The 21,588-nt window shown below is 43.6% G+C and overlaps 1 protein-coding gene across 3 annotated transcripts in view; it reads left to right on the forward strand.

Annotated features, from left to right (window-relative positions):
• LOC126412774 (UHRF1-binding protein 1) overlaps nt 1-21,588 on the forward strand; it is a 443,324-nt gene that overhangs the window by 94,097 nt on the left and 327,639 nt on the right. For all 3 annotated transcript variants that reach the window (XM_050082540.1, XM_050082538.1, XM_050082539.1), the window contains exon 5: nt 20,996-21,152. In XM_050082540.1, coding sequence (XP_049938497.1) covers nt 20,996-21,152 — 157 coding nt within the window. The remainder of the gene's footprint in view (nt 1-20,995; nt 21,153-21,588) is intronic.

The following is a 21,588-nucleotide window of genomic DNA, read 5'->3' on the forward strand; positions in this document are numbered from 1 at the left end:
CATTTCCCAGACATTGACATGAATTCACTGTCATACCCATACTTAAGCCCGGTAAGGACAAAAGCCTTCCTTCTAGCTACCACCCCATCTTTCTCACCAGCTGTGTTTTCAGGGCGATGGAACATATGATTCATGCTGGGCTGGTATGGTGGTTCGAGTCTCACTGTTTACTAACCACTGTACAGTGTGGATTTCGAGCATGGCGTTCAGCAGTTGACCATCTTGTTACTTTGTCCATCCATGTCATGAATGGTTGTGGAAATCTCAGACTGTGGCCATGTTTTTCGATTTGGAGAAGGCCTATGACACCTGCTGGAGAACTGGTATCCTCTGTACTCTTTACACGTGGGGTTTCTGTGGCCGCCTGCCCTGTTTCTTTCAGTAATTTTTAAAAGACTGAGTTTTCAAGGTGCATGTGGGTTCTGCCTTGTTGGACACCCTTATCCAGGAAACCAGTGTGCCTCAGGGTTCCGTCCTGAGTTTCATACTCTTTGCAATCACCATTAACCCCATAAAGGCCTGTCTCCCGCTGGGCAACTTCAGCTCCCTTTTTGTTGACGATTTTGCCATCTATTGCAGTTCTCCACAGACCTGTCTCACTGAGCTGCATCTTCGGCGAGGTCTTGATCGTCTTTACTTCTGGAGCATCGACAGTGGCTTTCCAATGACAAAACCATCTGTATGAATTTCTTGTGGTGCAATTGGCTTCTCACCATCTTTACATCTTGAGCCTGTTTCTCTTCCGTTCATTGAAACTGCTATATGCCTGGGGCTCATGCTCAATAGGAAACTCTCTTGATCCTCCCATGTGTCTTATCTGGCAGCCCGCTGTGTGCGGTCCCTCAGTGTCCTACGTGTCCTTGATGATACTTCCTGGGGTGCAGATCGAACCACCCTCCTCCGTTTCTACCAGTCCCTTCAAAACTAGACAGTGGATGCTTTGTTTATGCATCTGCACATCCATCCCTCTCACGCCGTTTCAACACTATCCACCATCGTGGCATCTGTTTGGCAATTGGCATCCTTTACACTAGCCCTAAGTCTGTAATGCTGAAGTTGCTGATCTACCACTGTCCTACCGCCATTATTTTCTCCTCAGCCGTTATGCGTGCCATTTGTCTGCCATGCATGGCCACCCATCCTATGCCTCCTTCTTTGCTGATTCCATTGATCGCCAGTATCGGGCGTGTCCCTCTTCTCTGGTGCCTCCTGGAGTCTGCTTTTGGCACTTGTTCCAGCGGCTTAACTTCACACTACCTGCAACTTTCCTGGTGGGTGCGAACCCTTCACCACCTTGGCTTCGTGAAGTGGTCCATGTTAACTTTGGCCTTCATTCACTTCCTAAGGACACTACTCCAGCCTCGCTCTATCACCTTCAGTTTCACAACCTTTGCATGGAACTTCACGATAGTACATTTGTCAACACTGATGTATCTTGGACTGACTGTGGTGTCAGGTGTGACTTCGTCATTGGCGCCCACATCTTTCAGTATCGGCTTCCAGCACACTGCTCAATATTTACAGTTGAGTTCTTTGCCCTGTATCAGACCACAGAGTACATCCAGCGACACAGACTTTCCAATTGTGTCCTCTACTCAGACTCTCTCAGCATCCTTCAAAGGCTGTACACTGCTCATCCATTAGTGCAACGGGTTCAGGAAAATTGTCACTTGCTCACTCTTGGTGGAGTCACTGTGATGATTGTGTGGGTTCCTGGTCATGTCGGTCTGCCAGGAAATGAGGTTACTGACGCTGCTGCCAAGGCTGCAGACCTCGTACCTTAGCCCACTAGTTCCTATATTCCCTCCAGTGATCTCTGTGTGGCTGTGTGTCAGGAGATGCTGTCCCTTTGGCATCGCCATTGGTCCTCCATTCATGGGAATAAGCTCCGAATTATTAAACCTCTCCCAACAGCTTGGACGACCTCCTCTCGGCCCTCCCACTGGGAGGAGGTCATTTTAACTAGGTTGCATATTGGGCACTGCCTTTTTAGCCATTTTCATTTGATCAGTGGTGCTCCCTCACCACTTTGTACACATTGCACCCAAGTTTTAACTGTTCGCCACTTCCTCATTAAATGGCCATTTTTTAACTGTTTATGTTCCCACTTGGCTTTGACGTTTGAGTTATTGGCTGGTTTAGCAAATGACATGTGGGCTGTTGACCGTGTTTTACTTTTTATCCATCTAAGCAATATGGTGAAGGCCATTTAATTTTTACTTGTGGACCTCCATTTCTGTACGGTGTCTTTTGTAGCTGTTTCTCCACATCCCTGTTTTTTAGCTGTCTTCTCTTATGTCAGTTGGGATTGACGTATAGTCATTTCTTAACTCCTCTCTGTCTTCGTGCTCTATAGCTTTGACTTCGGAGCGTATGACCCCCATTGTTTTTGCACCCTAAAACGAAACAGAAACAGCTGCCCCATCCTCATGAAGCGTGTTATCGATTCTGTGTGGTGCTTATTTTGAGCTACTGATTCACATTATATTACCTCGGCAATTCCTATCATCATTGTGAGATGATCCTTGGATGAATAAAGATAAATTAAGTGCCCAAAACAGGGAATAACCAACTACAAAGAACACTATACAAGTACACTATTTAATTCATCATCATTTATCAGTATGTATGTTCATTGGACTGGTAAAATATGTATGGATTGCTTGGCATTGAAATCTGTGCCTGATTATTACCTGCGCCCCCTGCCCCCCCACCCAAGAAAAGGAAAAGGGAAAGAAAAAGAAAGGAAAAACATGTTTTTTGCAGTGCTAATTGTGTTTCTTTCCTCGCAGAATTGGGTGCACAACAGTGCTGATGTACAAGAGACTCACATTAGATTTTTTGCATGATGGAGAAAACAACTCTTTTTACCAGCTTTTATAACACTTCTCGTGGTATTACCTTCAACACAGTACTTAATGGTCATGCAGACAGATTTGACAACACCAAATGATTACAATACTGTTATAGTAATCATTTGGTGTTGTCAAATCTGTCTGCATGACCATTAATACTGTTATAGTCCCCCCCATGAACCATGGACCTTGCCGTTGGTGGGGAGGCTTGCGTGCCTCAGCGATACAGATAGCCGTGCCGTAGGTGCAACCACAACGGAGGGGTATCTGTTGAGAGGCCAGACAAACGTGTGGTTCCTGAAGAGGGGCAGCAGCCTTTTCAGTAGTTGCAAGGGCAACAGTCTGGATGATTGACTGATCTGGCCATGTAACAATAACCAAAACGACCTTGCTGTGCTGGTACTGCGAATGGCTGAAAGCAAGGGGAAACTACAGCCGTAATTTTTCCCGAGGGCATGCAGCTTTACTGTATGATTACATGATGATGGCGTCCTCTTGGGTAAAATATTCCGGAGGTAAAATAGTCCCCCATTCGGATCTCCGGGCGGGGACTACTCAGGAGGATGTTGTTATCAGGAGAAAGAAAACTGGCGTTCTACGGATCGGAGCGTGGAATGTCAGATCCCTTAATTGGGCAGGTAGGTTAGAAAATTTAAAAAGGGAAATGGATAGGTTAAAGTTAGATATAGTGGGAATTAGTGAAGTTCGGTGGCAGGAGGAACAAGACTTCTGGTCAGGTGACTACAGGGTTATAAACACAAAATCAAATAGGGGTAATGCAGGAGTAGGTTTAATAATGAATAAAAAAATAGGAGTGCGGGTAAGCTACTACAAACAGCATAGTGAACGCATTATTGTGGCCAAGATAGATACGAAGCCCACACCTACTACAGTAGTACAAGTTTATATGCCAACTAGCTCTGCAGATGACGAAGAAATTGAAGAAATGTATGATGAAATAAAAGAAATTGTTGTGTCGGTAGCTGGGCCGACACCGTGAAGTTGAGATTGCTGAAAATGAACTCTAGACTAACGCTGTAGCCGATAGTGCACGCACGGCATAAAGCAGACGGGCGTGAAGTCTGGAACATGAGAACTTATAAATGAATAAGAAGAAAAGTATGTAGATGCTTATTACTTATCTTTTTATTAGTCCTTGGAATACATCTCTCTTGAATACTCGTAAGCTATAGGCACTGATACAATTGGCGCCTTGCTAGTTCGTAGCCATTAACTTAGCTGATGGCTATTCTGTCTCTCGGCTAATGAGAGAGAAAGGCTTCGTACATCTGGTCGGTATCTAGGTTCTCGTACAACTGGGCGGTAGCTAGGTTCTCGTACAACTGGGGCGAGTCCACTCTCGTATCACGAGACCTGCCTTGGTGGTGGCGCTAGGTCTGCGATCACAGTGGCGACACGCGGGTCCGACATGTACTAAATGGACCGCGGCCGATTTAAGCTACCACCTAGCAAGTGTGGTGTCTGGCGGTGACACCACATTCCTCCCCCGCAAATCGGCGAACGGTTGTGTGATAAGGCTTCCGCCCGCCGTGGGGAGGACCACATGTTGACGTATGCGATGAGGTGGGGAGCCTAACAACAGGCGAGGCTGTGCCACCCGCACCCGGCCATTCGGTCCGAGGGGAGCTAGGAAACGCCTGAAAAACTAGTCCAGGGTGCACGTCAACATGCGGTGTATGCGCCCGTAAAGAGACAGGAGGGACCGAAGGGTCAACCTCCATAGCGTCGGGGTAGCCGACGTGCGATGACGTCATGTGGTCCGGAGCGGGCGGGAGTTCCATGGCGGAGGACAGCTGGTCACGGGAAGCGATCGGCGGCGCGTGACCCTGGGAGGCGCTTGGCGGCTGCAACGAAGCGTCGAATGCGGGCGGCGCCGGCGGGAGAACAAGCGGCGGCGGCGGCGGCTGCTGCTGCTGCGGCGGCGCGTCGCCATGGGGCAAAATGGAAGGCATCGTCGGTAACACCTGGGGATGAGGCGAGCCAGTAGATGGGTCCCCAGGGCGCTGACCGGACGGCACCGTCGCTGAAAGCAGACGGGGAGCGGCAGAACCCGAGCAACGACAGAGGCGCAGCTGATTGAGATGCCGACGCACCTCACCAGAGGCCCCCAAAACCAAATACAGCGCGCGGCCGAGGCAGCGAAGAATGCGCCCTGCGAGCCAACGCCGTGAACCTCGATAGTTGCGATAAAATACAACGTCGCCTGGAGCAAAAGCAGGAGTCTGCCGCTGCACAGGAACTTGATGCGGCGGATGCAGCAAAGACATCAAGGTGCGATGAGGACGACCGTGGAGCAACTCAGCCGGCGAGCGACCATCTCGGGGCTGAGAGCGATACGAAGACAAAAAGAGCAACAATGCGTCCTCCCGAGAATGCGACTCTTTCAATTTCAACATCTGTGACTTGAAAGTCCGGACCAATCGTTCAGCGGCACCGTTGGACTGAGGCGAAAACGGCGCGGATGTCAGATGTTGAATACCATTGGCCTGGCAGAATGACTGAAATTCTGCGGACATGAATTGTGGGCCATTGTCGGAAACAATAGTCTGCGGAAGACCTTCAATGCAAAAGATAGCAGACAACGCTTGGATGGTGGCGGAGGACGTCGTGGAAGACATCCGGACAACAAAAGGAAAATTACTGAAGGCGTCGACCAGAACCAACCATCGAGCATTCCAGAATGGACCAGCAAAATCAATGTGCAAGCGTTGCCAAGGGGAAGTGGCGTTTGGCCACGCAAAGACTTTCCGCGGCGGTGCGGACTGTTGTTCGGCACACGCCATGCAAGAAGAACACATATTCGTAATCGCAGCATCGATTCCGAACCAAGTACAGTGCTGACGAGCAAGTTGTTTCGTTCGCACTATACCCCAATGTCCTTGGTGAAGAAGCCCTAAAACAGAGGACTGTAACGAACGTGGGACCACGACTCTGGACTGATCATTATCAGAACGCAACAACAAAACACCACGTCGAACAAAAAGTCTCTCCTTGTGAACAAAAAATCGGCGAACCAACGGATCCTCGATCCGAGACTTTGACAAAGGCCATTGCGTAGCAACAAAACGTAAAACAGTAGCAAGGACAGGGTCAGCAGCTGTGGCTGTAGCTACACGACGAAAATCAATCGGAAACGATTCGACCACTTCATCGGTTTCTGAATCAATGAACATGCAAGCAAGTTCGGAAGAATCGAATGCTTTATCCTCAGCAACAGGCAAACGGGACAACGCATCGGCGTTTCCGTGCTTAGCAGTGGACCGATACAAGATATCGTAGCGGTACTGCGAGAGGAAAATAGACCAGCGAATGAATTTCTGCGCTGTACGTGGAGGTACAGGCTTGGTCGGATGAAAAAGCGATGTCAAAGGTTTGTGGTCTGTGATGATGGTAAAGTGACGACCATACAAGAAATCATGGAACGTAGTAACACCAAACACGAGAGCCAAAGCTTCTTTCTCTATCTGTGAATAATTTCTTTGCGCAGACGAGAGCAATTTGGACGCAAAGGCAATAGGGCGATCATGGGAGCCAACTTTGTGCGCAAGCACAGCACCGATCCCGAAATCCGATGCATCTACCATCAACAAAAGGGGTTTCTGGGGATCGAATGGCGTAAGGCAAGTATTAGAAAGCAACGCCGATTTCAACTGGCGAAAGGCGCGTTCGCATTCCGTCGTCCAGAGAAACGGAACACCTGTACGGCGTAAGCGATGAAGCGGAGCTGAAATAGGAGAGGCATTGCGCAGAAAGCGATGATAATAATTAATTTTACCCAACACACTCTGTAGCTGTTTCACATTTTGAGGGGAAGGCAATTCTTGTATGGCACGGAGGTGCTCTGGACTCGGATGTATGCCTTGGGCATTAATGACATGTCCCAGGTATGGTAAGTCACGAGCAAAAAACACACATTTGTCCTTCCTCAAGCGAAGACCATTTTGCCGCAAGACCTGAAATAATGTTCGTAAGTTCGCAAGATGATCTTCTTCTGTCTGTCCGGAGATCACTATATCGTCCAGATAGTTTGCTGCAGTAGGGACCGACGCACAAATAGTTTGTAAATATTGCTGAAACAAGGCAGGGGCGGAGGCACACCCGAATGGCAGTCTTTTGAAGCGGTACAATCCAAGATGCGTGTTAACCACCAATACGCGCTGGGATTCGTCGTCCACCGGTATTTGCAAGTACGCATCGGCGAGGTCCAACTTTGAAAAATATTTTCCCGGGCACAGTTTAGCAAAAAGATCTTCCGGGCGGGGCAAAGGAAAAGTAGCAGTCACTAGCTGTGGATTCACTGTGGCCTTGAAGTCCACGCAAAGTCTCAATTTTCCGGAAGGTTTTGGCAAAATTACTAAGGGTGAGGCCCAGAGAGAAGCTTGCACACGTTCAATTACACCCTGTGATTCGAGATCGTGTAACGTTCTTGCGACCTCATCACGCAATGCGTGGGGAACATTGCGCGCCCTGAAAAATTTCGGTTGCGCGTTTACCTTCAGTTCTAAATGTGCTTCATAGTTTTTAGCGCAACCTAAGCCCGGTGCAAAAACGTCTGCAAATTCGTCACACAGCCGAGAAACACTGTCTGTAGGCACAGTGATTCACTGATAGGACCTGATTTACAATAGACATGTTAAACAACTTAAACAAATCTAGACCAAACAAATTCACTACAGAAGAAGAACGAAGAACGTAAAATGACACAAGTTTTGTTTGTCCCTTGTATGTTGCAAGAAGGCTGCACTGTCCCAACACAGGAATTTTCTGTCCGGAATATGTAGTTAGCTTAACATTTGCGGAACGCAACGGAGGTTTGCCCAGTTGTTTGTACGTGTCGTGATTGAGCAATGAAACTGCAGCTCCGGTATCGAGCTGGAATGGTATCACTTTGCCTTCAAAGTCTAAGTCCACAAAAAGTTTATTGTCCTGCGGACGACAAAAGCGACTGTTTTGTGCAATTGGAACAGACACTGGTACAGAATCACTTGCTAATTGACGTGATTTCCGGCGACGTCGACGCACAGTGTTTGTGGGACGAACACAGTTACTGTTAGAGAAAGTGTCACTGGACGAAGCGGAATTAATGACATGAATGTCCATAGGCGAAGGTCCACGAGCCTGAGTGTCCTGGGTTCGATTCCGGCGCGAAGCAAAGGGCCTGGAATGATTGTGATTGTCTGATCTGAGCTTTGTCTGGCAAACACTTTGAACATGTCCTTTCTTATTGCAGAAAAAGCAAATAGCTTGGCGTGACGGGCAATGTTCACGCGAATGTCTAGTAGCACACCGCGGGCATGATTTCACTACATTCGTGGGCTGGCGCGGCACACCTGGCTTAGCACGCGGCGGTCGCTGTGTCGACGTGCGCAAGGCCCGGTTACCGGGCCGCGCAGCGCGTCCAGCGGGCCGGTTAATGTTACACACGGCTGGCGAAGTTTCAAAAGATTCCTGAGCACAGTCAAGTGTGTCCTGTCTATCCAATATGTCTATCACTTGTTGAAGGGAGGGATTAACTAGTTTCAAAATTTGCTCCCGTATGCGAACATCAGAAACGTTCTGTGCAATTGCATCACGCACCATTGTATCTGAATAAGAAAGACCACAGTCACATTCAAAGGCACAGTCCCTAGTAAGTCCTTGCAATGTTGCTACCCACTCCCTATTGGTTTGACCGGCCGTACGTTTTGTACGAAAGAACGTATACCGTTTTGCAACCACATTAACTGTTTCTTTGAAATAGGCATCTAAAGCAGACAAAATTTCCTCGTAGGACAGAGTTGCTACGTCGCGTCGGGGAAACAATTTCACTATCACACGGTATGTGGACACACCGACACAAGAAAGCAAAAACGGCTGCCGCTCATTACCTTGAATTCTGTAGGCAGCTAGATGAAAGTTGAACTGGCGAGACCACTCGTGCCAGGTCTCATCGGCTGCCACGTATGGTCGAAAGGGAGGTGCAACAGCGTTTAGTGGCAGCGGTAGCGAAGAAGCGGCGGCGGCCGCATCGGTGTGCAGCGCACGTTGACCCGGGACGAGCTGTCCAAGGGCATCCAATAACGCCTGCGTCTGCTGATTCTGCAAGCGATAAAATTCGGACAGTACATCTGGAGAATGTGGCGAAGCCATGACACAATTAAATGTAAGCAATCAGAAAACACTTTAAATCGTCGCCAATGTTGCAAACGAATTAATACAAACTCTTTTGCTCGTCGCCAATAAATGTTGTGTCGGTAGCTGGGCCGACACCGTGAAGTTGAGATTGCTGAAAATGAACTCTAGACTAACGCTGTAGCCGATAGTGCACGCACGGCATAAAGCAGACGGGCGTGAAGTCTGGAACATGAGAACTTATAAATGAATAAGAAGAAAAGTATGTAGATGCTTATTACTTATCTTTTTATTAGTCCTTGGAATACATCTCTCTTGAATACTCGTAAGCTATAGGCACTGATACAATTGGCGCCTTGCTAGTTCGTAGCCATTAACTTAGCTGATGGCTATTCTGTCTCTCGGCTAATGAGAGAGAAAGGCTTCGTACATCTGGTCGGTATCTAGGTTCTCGTACAACTGGGCGGTAGCTAGGTTCTCGTACAACTGGGGCGAGTCCACTCTCGTATCACGAGACCTGCCTTGGTGGTGGCGCTAGGTCTGCGATCACAGTGGCGACACGCGGGTCCGACATGTACTACATGGACCGCGGCCGAATTAAGCTACCACCTAGCAAGTGTGGTGTCTGGCGGTGACACCACAGAAATTATTCAGATTGTGAAGGGAGACGAAAATTTAATAGTCATGGGTGACTGGAATTCGAGTGTAGGAAAAGGGAGAGAAGGAAACATAGTAGGTGAATATGGATTGGGGCTAAGAAATGAAAGAGGACGCCGCCTGGTAGAATTTTGCACAGAGCACAACTTAATCATAACTAACACTTGGTTTAAGAATCATGAAAGAAGGTTGTCTACATGGAAGAACCCTGGAGATACTAAAAGGTATCAGATAGATTATATAATGGTAAGACAGAGATTTAGGAACCAGGTTTTAAATTGTAAGACATTTCCAGGGGCAGATGTGGACTCTGACCACAATCTATTGGTTATGACCTGTAGATTAAAACTGAAGAAAATGCAAAAAGGTGGGAATTTAAGGAGATGGGACCTGGATAAACTAAAAGAACCAGAGGTTGTACAGAGATTCAGGGAGAGCATAAGGGAGCAATTGACAGGAATGGGGGAAATAAATACAGTAGAAGAAGAATGGGTAGCTTTGAGGGATGAAGTAGTGAAGGCAGCAGAGGATCAAGTAGGTAAAAAGACGAGGGCTAGTAGAAATCCTTGGGTAACAGAAGAAATATTGAATTTAATTGATGAAAGGAGAAAATATAAAAATGCAGTAAGTGAAGCAGGCAAAAAATACAAACGTCTCAAAAATGAGATCGACAGGAAGTGCAAAATGGCTAAGCAGGGATGGCTAGAGGACAAATGTAAGGATGTAGAGGCCTATCTCACTAGGGGTGAGATAGATACCGCCTACAGGAAAATTAAAGAGACCTTTGGATATAAGAGAACGACTTGTATGAATATCAAGAGCTCAGATGGAAACCCAGTTCTAAGCAAAGAAGGGAAAGCAGAAAGGTGGAAGGAGTATATAGAGGGTCTATACAAGGGTGATGTACTTGAGGACAATATTATGGAAATGGAAGAGGATGTAGATGAAGATGAAATGGGAGATATGATACTGCGTGAAGAGTTTGACAGAGCACTGAAAGACCTGAGTCGAAACAAGGCCGCCGGAGTAGACAATATTCCATTGAAACTACTGACAGCCGTGGGAGAGCCAGTCCTGACAAAACTCTACCATCTGGTGAGCAAGATGTATGAAACAGGCGAAATACCCTCAGACTTCAAGAAGAATATAATAATTCCAATCCCAAAGAAAGCAGGTGTTGACGGATGTGAAAATTACCGAACTATCAGCTTAATAAGTCACAGCTGCAAAATACTAACACGAATTCTTTACAGACGAATGGAAAAACTAGTAGAAGCCAACCTCGGGGAAGATCAGTTTGGATTCTGTAGAAACACTGGAACACGTGAAGCAATACTGACTTTACGACTTATCTTAGAAGAAAGATTAAGGAAGGGCAAACCTACGTTTCTAGCATTTGTAGACTTAGAGAAAGCTTTTGACAATGTTGACTGGAATACTCTCTTTCAAATTCTAAAGGTGGCAGGTGTAAAATACAGGGAGCGAAAGGCTATTTACAATTTGTACAGAAACCAGATGGCAGTTATAAGAGTCGAGGGATATGAAAGGGAAGCAGTGGTTGGGAAGGGAGTAAGACAGGGATGTAGCCTCTCCCCGATGTTGTTCAATCTGTATATTGAGCAAGCAGTAAAGGAAACAAAAGAAAAATTCGGAGTAGGTATTAAAATTCATGGAGAAGAAATAAAAACTTTGAGGTTCGCCGATGACATTGTAATTCTGTCAGAGACAGCAAAGGACTTGGAAGAGCAGTTGAATGGAATGGACAGTGTCTTGAAAGGAGGATATAAGATGAACATCAACAAAAGCAAAACAAGGATAATGGAATGTAGTCTAATTAAGTCGGGTGATGCTGAGGGAATTAGATTAGGAAATGAGGCACTTAAAGTAGTAAAGGAGTTTTGCTATTTGGGGAGCAAAATAACTGATGATGGTCGAAGTAGAGAGGATATAAAACGTAGGCTGGCAATGGCAAGGAAAGCGTTTCTGAAGAAGAGAAATTTGTTAACATCCAGTATTGATTTAAGTGTCAGGAAGTCATTTCTGAAAGTATTTGTATGGAGTGTAGGCATGTATGGAAGTGAAACATGGACGATAAATAGTTTGGACAAGAAGAGAATAAAAGCTTTCCAAATGTGGTGCTACAGAAGAATGCTGAAGATTAGATGGGTAGATCACATAACTAATGAGGAAGTATTGAATAGGATTGGGGAGAAGAGAAGTTTGTGGCACAACTTGACAAGAAGAAGGGATCGGTTGGTAGGACATGTTCTGAGGCATCAAGGGATCACCAATTTAGTATTGGAGGGCAGCGTGGAGGGTAAAAATCGTAGAGGGAGACCAAGAGATGAATACACTAAGCAGATTCAGAAGGATGTAGGTTGCAGTAGGTACTGGGAGATGAAAAAGCTTGCACAGGATAGAGTAGCATGGAGGACTGCAACAAACCAGTCTCAGGACTGAAGACCACAACAACAACAACAACAACAACAACTGTTATAGTATTTTTATATTGCACAACTTCGTAGTGATAGCGATCCTGTATATGATTCAAAAGTTTTCATTATTTTTCAATAAGATACTGCGACTGATAAGTCATGTTAGCTCTTCTTGGACTAATGTTGGTTGTTCATCCACTGCAAGTGCTGTTATGTCACGTCCAAGTCAGAGCTGTTCTCTCATTCAAATGTGAAAGTTTTCCATTATCACGGTGAAGAAAGTTTCGTAACTAACAGCTGGAAATCAGACCTTTTGTATATAAGTTCAATAACTGGTTTGACATTTTCAATTCTTCTAAACCTTGCACACCAGAAAACTGTATCCATTCATTTCAGAATGAACTTAAATGAACAAGAGAAGACCAGGATGCCCACAATAATTTCTGATTCGTTGGAAGAATGGACTGACCCTATTACATCCTGGTGTGTAACAAGTTATGTACAGATAGCATTGGTGTATTATGGGCAAGTGGGAGATAAGTGGTGAAAGATACCTTTGCTTTGCAAGGTGTGTTGCTCTCTAGCTCTGAAGTAAATACTCCAACATATGTAAAGAAGCAGCTGAAACTTCTTATAGTAATATAGGAATATTTTGTAAATTTGCTACAAAATGAAATCCAGTTATTAAGAACAGTTAAGAAAATGATATTTGATAAAATCAAGGACTTGTTAGTGCTAGAGAAAGTTACTGATAGATTCATTTGTGCTAGGACTTGTCAGAATGTGACTCCTCAACTAGGAAATAATTGTACAGCAAGATGACAGGAGCAAGAACAGATCAAGAAGTTGAGAAAATGTTATATGTAAAAAGTTTTGTGCATGTAAGTTTTGTATTAGATTTGAAAATTATCAGTAATTTTATTGTTAAAGAAAGAAGTTCTTTCAATACAATAAGTTAGAAAAGTGTCCTGACAATAATGAGGTTTACAAATAATATAGAAATGTCCAGTGCCATTTTTTGCAAACAACTGTGGCTATTTTATGTCCCAAGAACATCTGTAGTAAACATCCTGTATTTGAATAATGTTTAAGTTTTGGAGCTTTATTATTACAACACTTTTACTTGAAATTATATCCTAATCTTTTTTGTAGGAAGGAGATGGGGGGAAAAAGAGAGCGAGAGAGAGAGAGAGAGAGAGAGAGAGAGAGAGAGAGAGAGAGAGAGAGAGAGAGAGAGAGAGAGAGAGAGAGAGGGAGGAAACAAGACACTAAAAGCTAATCTGGATCTCTTGCACTTAGCTGCAAATTTACTCTTCATTTGAATTGATCTTGTAAGATGAGGAACAAAGTTGCACACTTTACCCTATCCATACTAGGAGGTAACACTATAAAGAGTAGGTAGTAAGAGTGGTGCTTTAGATTGGCAAAATCTGATAACCTTGTGCGCAGAGCAGGAACAGTTATGGTATTTGAATTAACATTGAAATAAAAAAGCGTTTTTTTAAATGTAAACTTAGAATTCCAGTATCTCATACAAAAAAACATGCAAGAGTCGCAATAGCAGTGTGGCCAGTATAGTAAATGGCAAGTATAGGAAAGTGATGAACAGATAACTTCTAAATTTGGATATCAGTGATTGAGAGTTCAGCATAAAATGGGAAATGAAGAACATGAAAGGGGTTTGGCCCTCAGGCTGCCACCTCAGGATGTAGAGGTGGCGGAGAATCTGGTGCATTGCCTGAGACATATCAGTTGTTGCTTGTTTCACCCATGGGCTCAGCTGCCAAGGCATTTCCTAGTGTAGCCGATATGGTGGGTCCACCTTTACAGTAGGCTATGTGGCAGGTTGTTATCCGTTTGTGTTGCTCGAGGCAAAAGACCAGTGTGGAGGCTGGCGGTCTGGCCTCATCATGTGAGTGAACTGGTGTCTGTTCTTTCAGCAAGGTCCAAGCTGACACATATGGCTAGTGGTTCACTGGTTATCTGGAGCTCCAACATTAGGCACGTTATGGAGCTTCTTAGGAAGATAGTGTTCATGGCTGGAAAGAAAGCCACTGTGCACTCAGTAGGTCTGCCCTGGTGCCTCATCCAAGGTGTGGAGGTGATTTGCGTATTGCTATTGAGTTTGCAGGATGCAATGGTCTCCAAGGCTCACATTGGCAATGATCACACCTGTCGCATGGGTTCTGATACCATCCTCATTTCATACAGGTGGCTGGTGGAGGTGCTGGCCTTGTGTGTGGGTTGAAAGCATAGATTACAGTTTGTAACATTGTTCCCAGTGTTGATCAGGGTCCTTTGGTTTGGAGCTGAATGGAGGGTCTCAACCAAAGACTTTGTCAACTCTTTGGAAATCTTATCTGCAGATTTCTGGATCTGCATTATAGGGTGGAGAATTGCAGGACTCCACTTGATAGGTCAGGGGTGCACTGCACAAAGGCAGCAGCTACTCAGGTAGTAGAGCACTTGCGGAGTGCATATAGGGGTTATTGAGGCTAGGCAGTAGTTTCAGGTACTATGATCAACACTTGCCAGTAGATGCTGCATTCAGAGTAAAGACACTTGACTGCCATAATTTTCTTAGTAAATTGTAATACTATTCATAACAAGGTTACTGAATTTGCTGCCCTCCAGTGAAGTTCTCATGCTCAAATTATTCTTGGGACCTAGAGCTGGCTGAAACCAAAAGTAGAAAGCAAGTAGAAAGCTCTGAGATTTTAGTGAGTCGTGGAATGTATATGAGAAATGTAGAATAGATGCCGTAGGAGGGGGAGTGTTAGTTGTAGTTGCCAAAATCTGTTGAGGTTGAAATTGAGTGTGAAAATGATGTTATATGGTCATGTATAACAGGTCTAGATGAAACCAAGTTAATTGTTGGGTTTACTTACTGGCCAGCTGATTCCGCTGTGGCAGTTTGAGTCAATCAAAGAAGATCTATGCTGAATAGTGTGTAAATAACTAGATCATGCAGTACTAGTTGGAGGCAACTTTAACTTTCCAAGCATTGCAGGCAGTACAGTCAGTATTGCAAAGTAGTTTTGAAGACATTTGCCAAAAACTGTCTGGAGCAGCCAGTTTGGCAGCTCATATGTAATGGGAATATCTTATACCTTGTAGCTACAAATAGGCTGGACCTTATTGATGGTGTAGGTATAGAGATGGAGATTAGTAATTTTAATCTCAACATATCAACTGGGGTTACGGAAGTTAATAAATCAGTTAAAGAGGTTAGGAGACTATTTCTGCTAGAAAGAGTAGAAAAGCAATTGGTAGCATCTCATTTAGACAGTGAATTGACATCATTTATTTCCATTATGATGGGCATAGAGGAATTATTGGCAAAGTTTAAATAGATTGTAAATCATGCTTTTGAGAAGTAGGCACCTAGTAACTGGCTTAAGGACAGAAAAGACTAACCATTGTTTAATGACAACAGAAAATGCTGAGGACACAAAGGCTGTTGCACTATCAGTTCAAAAAGAATGTGCAAATTAAAACAGACAAAGGTTAGTAGACATATGAGCATCTTTGAAAAGATTTACGCATGAAGCATACAACTACTACCACTGTCATATGTTAGCAAAGAACCTGGCCGAGAACCCAAGAAAATTCTGGTCCTGTGTAAATAGCTAAGCAGGTCTAAGGCTTTCATCCACTCACTCATTTACCAGTCTGGTGTGGCAGTAGAAGATGGCAAAAGGAAATCCTAAGTTTTAAATTCACTTATTATGAGTCATTCATGCAGGATAATTTTACAAACATATCATTGTTTGACCATCACACGGAGTCCAGTTTGGGCAACTTAGTAATGAGCACCCATATTGTAAAGAAACAACTGAAAGAGTTTGAAAACAAATAAATCACCAGATCCAGATGGAATCCCAGTTAGGTTTTACAGTGTGTCCATTACTTAGCTTGCATTTATCGCAAATTTCTCTCCCAGTGCAAAGTCCTAAGTGACTGGAAAAAAGCACATGTCTCCTGTATACAAGAAGGGAAAAGAACTGACCCACAAAAGTATCATTAACATTGGTTTGCTGCAGAATTTTGGGACATATTCTGAGTTCCAGTATAATACATTTCCTTGAGGCTGAAAAGCTTATGTCCATAAATCAACATAGTATTAGAAAGCACTGCTCGTGTGAAACTCAGCTTGCCCTTTCTCACATGATATACTACAAATTATGGATGAAGCGCAACAAACAGGTTCCACATTTGTAGATTTCCGAAAATCATTCAACACGGTGCCCCACTGTAGGCTCTTAACAAAGATATGAGCATGTGGAATAGGTTCCCAGATATGTAACTGGCTCAAAGACATCTGAAGTTGTAGGACCCAGTGCATTGTTGTCTATGGCGAGTGGTCATCAGGGACAATGATATCGTCAGGAGTGTCGTAGGGAAGTGTGATAGGACCGCTATTATTTTCTATATATGTAAATGGTCTGGGAAAGGGTGGGCAACAGTCTGAGGTTTTACTGATGATGCTGTGGTGAATGGGATGGTGTTGAAATTGATTGACTGTTGGAGGGTACAAGATGTCTTTGACAATTTTTCTAGTTGGTGTGCTGAATGGCAGTGATCTGTAAATGCAGAAAAATCTAAGTTAATGTAGATAACTATGAAAAACAAACCAATAATGTAGGGATACAGCATTAGTAGCGTCCTGCTTGACACAGTCTTGTTGTTTTAAATGTATACGTGTAACACTGCAAAGTGATATGAAACGGAATGAGCACGTGAGGAGTGCAGTTGGGAAGGCAAATGGTCAACCTTATTTCAGTCTTGTTGTTTTAAATATCTGCGTGTAACACTGCAAAGTGATATGAAATGGAATGAGCACATGAGGAGTGTGGTTGGGAAGGCGAATGCTCAACCTTATGTCAACAAAGATAATCCATTTTTGGAAACATAATTTAATTGGGTAGAAAAAAATCTACTCACCAAGCAGGGCAGGAGAAAACATATATAAAAGATACTATGTATGTAAGCTTTTGGAGCCAATGGCTACTTTTTCTGGCAGAAGGGTTTCAGGTGAAGGAAGAGGGGTGAATGAAAAGGGCTGTTGAGAATTAGGAAAAGGGGTAGTGTTTGGAAAAGTCACCCAGACTCCAGGTCACGGGAGACTTACCAGACAGGACGAGAAAACTTGCATACTTAATACTTTTTATATGTGTGTTCTCCTTCTGCCACTTAGTGAGTAGAATGGTCAGCTTTGGATTATTAGGAGAAAAGTCTGAGGGTATTTCGCTTGTCTCATACATATTGCTCACCAGATGGTAGAGTTTTGTTAGGACTGGCTCTCCCAAGGCTGTCAGTAGTCCTAATGGAATGTTGTCTACTCCCGGGGCCTTGTTTTGACTCAGGTCTTTCAGCGCTCTGTCAGACTCTTCATGCAGTATCATATCTCCCATTTCAGCTTCATCTACATACTCTTCCATTTCCATAATATTGTCCTCAAGTACATCGCCCTTGTGTAGACCCTCTATATACTCCTTCCACCTTTTTCCTTTCTCTTCTTTGCTTAGAACTGGGTTTCCATCTGAGCTCTTGATATTCATACAAGTGGTTCTCTTTTCTCCAAAGGTCTCTTTAATTTTCCTGAAGGCAGTATCTATCTTACACCTAGTGAGATAAGCCTCTGCATCCTTACATTTGTCCTCTAGCCATCCCTGCTTAGCCATTTTGTACTTCCTGTCAATCTAGTTTTTGAGACGTTTGTATTCCTTTTTGCCTGCTTCATTTACTGCATTTTTATATTTTCTCCTTTCATCAATTAAATTCAATATTTCTTCTGTTACCCAAGGATTTCTACTAGCCCTCGTCTTTTTACCTACTTGATCCTCTGCTTCCTTCACTACTTCATCCCTCAAAGCTACCCATTCTTCTTCTACTGTATTTCTTTCCCTCATTCCTGTCAATTGTTCCCTTATGCTCTTCCTGAAACTCTGTACAACCTCTGGTTTAGTCAGTTTATCCAGATCCCTTCTCCTTAAATTCCCACCTTTTTGCAGTTTCGACAGTTCATAACCAATAGATTGTGGTCAGAGTTCACATCTGCCCCTGGAAATGTCTTACAATTTAAAACCTGGTTCCTAAATCTCTGTCTTACCATTATATAATCTATCTGAAACCTGTCAGTATCTCCAGGCTTTTTCCATGTATACAATCTTCTTTTATGATTCTTGAACCAAGTGCTAGCTGTTATTAAGTTATGCTCTGTGCAAAATTCGACCAGGCAGCTTCCTCTTTTATTTCTTACCCCAATCCATATTCACCTACCATGTTTCCTTCTCTCCCTTTTCCTACTGCCGAATTCCAGTCACCCATGACTATTAAATTTTTGTCTCCCTTCACTATGTGAATAATTTCTTTTATTTCATCATACATTTCTTCAATTTCTTCGTCATCTGCAGAGCTAGTTGGCATACAACTTGTACTATTGTAGTAGGCATGGGCTTCATGTCTATCTTGGCCACAATAATGCGTTCACTATGCTGTTTATAGTAGCTTACCCGTACTCCTATTTTTTTATTCATTATTAAACCTACTCCTGCATTACCTCTATTTGATTTTGTATTTATAACCCTGTATTCGCCTGACCAAAAGTCGTGTTCCTCCTGCCACCGAACTTCACTAATTCCCACTATATCTAACTTTAATCTATCCATTTCCCTTTTTAAATTTTCTAACCTACCTGCCCGATTAAGGGATCTGACATTCCACGCTCCGATCCATAGAATGCTAGTTTTCTTTCTCCTGATAACGACATCCTCTTGAGTAGTCCCTGCCTGGAGATCCGAATGGGGGACTATTTTACCTCCAGAATAGTTTACCCAAGAGGATGCCATCATCATTTAACCATACAGTAAAGCTGCATGCCCTCAGGAAAAATTACGGCTGTAGTTTCCTCTTGCTTTCAGCCGTTCGCAATACCAGCACAGCAAGGCTGTTTTGGTTATTGTTACAAGGCCAAATCAGTCAATCATCCAGACTGTTTCCCCTGCAACTACTGAAAAGGCTACTGCCCCTCTTCAAGAACCACATATTTGTCTGGCCTCTCAACAGATACCCCTTTGTTGTGGTTGCACCTATGGTACGGCTATCTGTATCGCTGAGGCACGCAAGCCTCCCCACCAATGGCAAGGTCCATGGTTCAAAGTGAATTATATTACTGATCTTTGAAGGGTATCCTGTATCTTAATTAAATGATTAATAAATATACGTTACAGGTTGAATAAGTCCCTATCTGTTACAAGGAAAGCACTTAAAGGTAACATGGCAGTGACTGTAGAGATGATTTGATCTTAATCATATGTTAAGAAAACTGTATTGCTGTAGAAGGTAAACAGAATACAAATAATGCACGTAACAATGTGAACTAAGGCCAGTATATGGTACACTTTGTCATTTACGCTGTGATGTATAAGTGTTGTTACATTTTCTGCTTTCAGCATGTAGCCTAATACATTGTGTGTATAACATTAGATGACCTTTATTGTGCCCACCAGGTGGCACAGTGACGCAGGATTTCTAAGGTTTTGTGACAATATTATGTACAAGATAGTTTGCTGAGATGCTGAGTCACAGATAGGCACAACAAAAAGACTGTCAAACAAGCACACACTCAGCCAAAAAAGCCTTCATCGGAATCAGACAAAACACGCACACACACACACACACACACACACACACACACACACACACACACACACACACACAAACAAACAAACAAACAAACAAACAAACAAACAGTCTCTGGCTGCCAAGGCCAGATTGCGAGCATCAGTGAATGATGGGAGAAGCAATCTAGGTGGTGAGAGTAAGGAGGAGATTGGTGCGGGAAGGGGGAAGGATAGCAGGGTAGGGGTTGGTGAATTGTGACTTGTGGAAGCATACAGGGACTAGGTGGAGAGAGGATAGGGATAGGGCAGCTAGGTGCAGTCAGGAAGTTAGATAGATGGCAGAGTTGGTGGGCATAGTGAGGCGTGGGGGGGGGGGGGGGGGTGCGGAAAGGACAGAAGAAAAGATTGATAGGTGGGTAAAGGATAATGTCTAACGAAGGTTGAGGCCAGGAGTGTTATGGGAACATAGGATATATTACAGGCAGGGTTCCCACCTGCGCAGTTCAGAAAAGCTGGTGTAGGTAGGAAAGATCCAGATAGCACAGGCTGTGAAGCAGTCACTGAAATGTAGAACACAGCAATGTGCTGGGTTCTGCATGGGCATGGCAACCAACAAGTTCTGTGTCTGTATGAATGGCTACTGTCGAATTATGGCCAAGAAACAGCTGGACAACCCAATTGCTGAGCATGCTGCCCAGCATGATGTTCTTCATTTCAGTGACTGCTTCACAGCCTGTGCCATTTTTCCCTTCCTACCAACATCTTTCCTGCATTGTTTGATTTTTGAGTTTTCCCTAGACCACTTAATGAAAATTCCATAGATCAACAATACCATGTCATTCTTTTACCATCACCATTATTGACTTTTCATTCTCTGAGTACAAGCAATCCATGTGCCAGTTCTCTGTCTCAATTTCTGAAGCAGGTTCATTTCTCAAAGTAGATTATTAATAAACAAATGCATTTTTGCTCCGTTTATACATTTGTTTAGTTATATCTTTTGCTTTTAGAATTCATGTTTTTATTGTATATTGGCCAGACAGATGCTAATGCTATGATACTGTGGTAACCTGTTTATGTATAATGTACAAAATAACCCTTTAATTTTGTAAGTAAATTGTCAATCATTATTTTAGAGCTTCTCAAGCAGAGTTGAGAATGCCTTGGAATAATGGAATCACAGAAGTTCTTGGATGATGCACAACCGAATAAATTGTAACTCTTACTGCTGTGTTAATTCTATGTGAACCTAACATCAACCAGTTTGTTTGTTTGTTTGTTTGTTTTTTAGATGCTACCTGAGTATCAAGCACAAATATCACAACAGGAACATATCAAAGATTCTGGAAGCACTTTGTCCCGTCTCTTTAACCGCTATGACTTCATTGAAACTTCCTATCATTTTCTGCTTAAGCACATTGACTTACATCTTTGTGATGATCCAGGTGGTAAGTAATTCTGTCACTCAGCCTTTGTAGATGATGAAAATGAGCAATAGTTTTATAATTTCTAAATACCGCATACCAATGTGCAATATTATGCGGTTACATTTCTGTGACGAGAGACACAAAAACGTGTTAACTTATTATAGCACAACTCACGACTGAGCAGGTGCATCAATGTGTCGCTTGGACTAGAAGCAGTTTAAAGACGAAGGTCAAAGATATTGTGCCTATGCAAGCCTGCAGGGTTGCCACATCTTGCAAAGAAAATCAGTCTCATTACTTTATTGTCACACCTCATAGAAACTGTTGCCAAAATATCAAATAGGGCTATGAAAGCCTCTAATTCAGCAAATAAGGAAAGAAGAAAATAATAGTGCATACTAAGCTGCAACTTCTAGCAGAAAGAAAACAAATTTTAAGTAATCAGCCATCTTGAACT

Source organism: Schistocerca serialis, chromosome 7, assembly GCF_023864345.2.
Source record: "Schistocerca serialis cubense isolate TAMUIC-IGC-003099 chromosome 7, iqSchSeri2.2, whole genome shotgun sequence".
In the NCBI taxonomy this organism is placed as follows: domain Eukaryota; kingdom Metazoa; phylum Arthropoda; class Insecta; order Orthoptera; family Acrididae; genus Schistocerca; species Schistocerca serialis.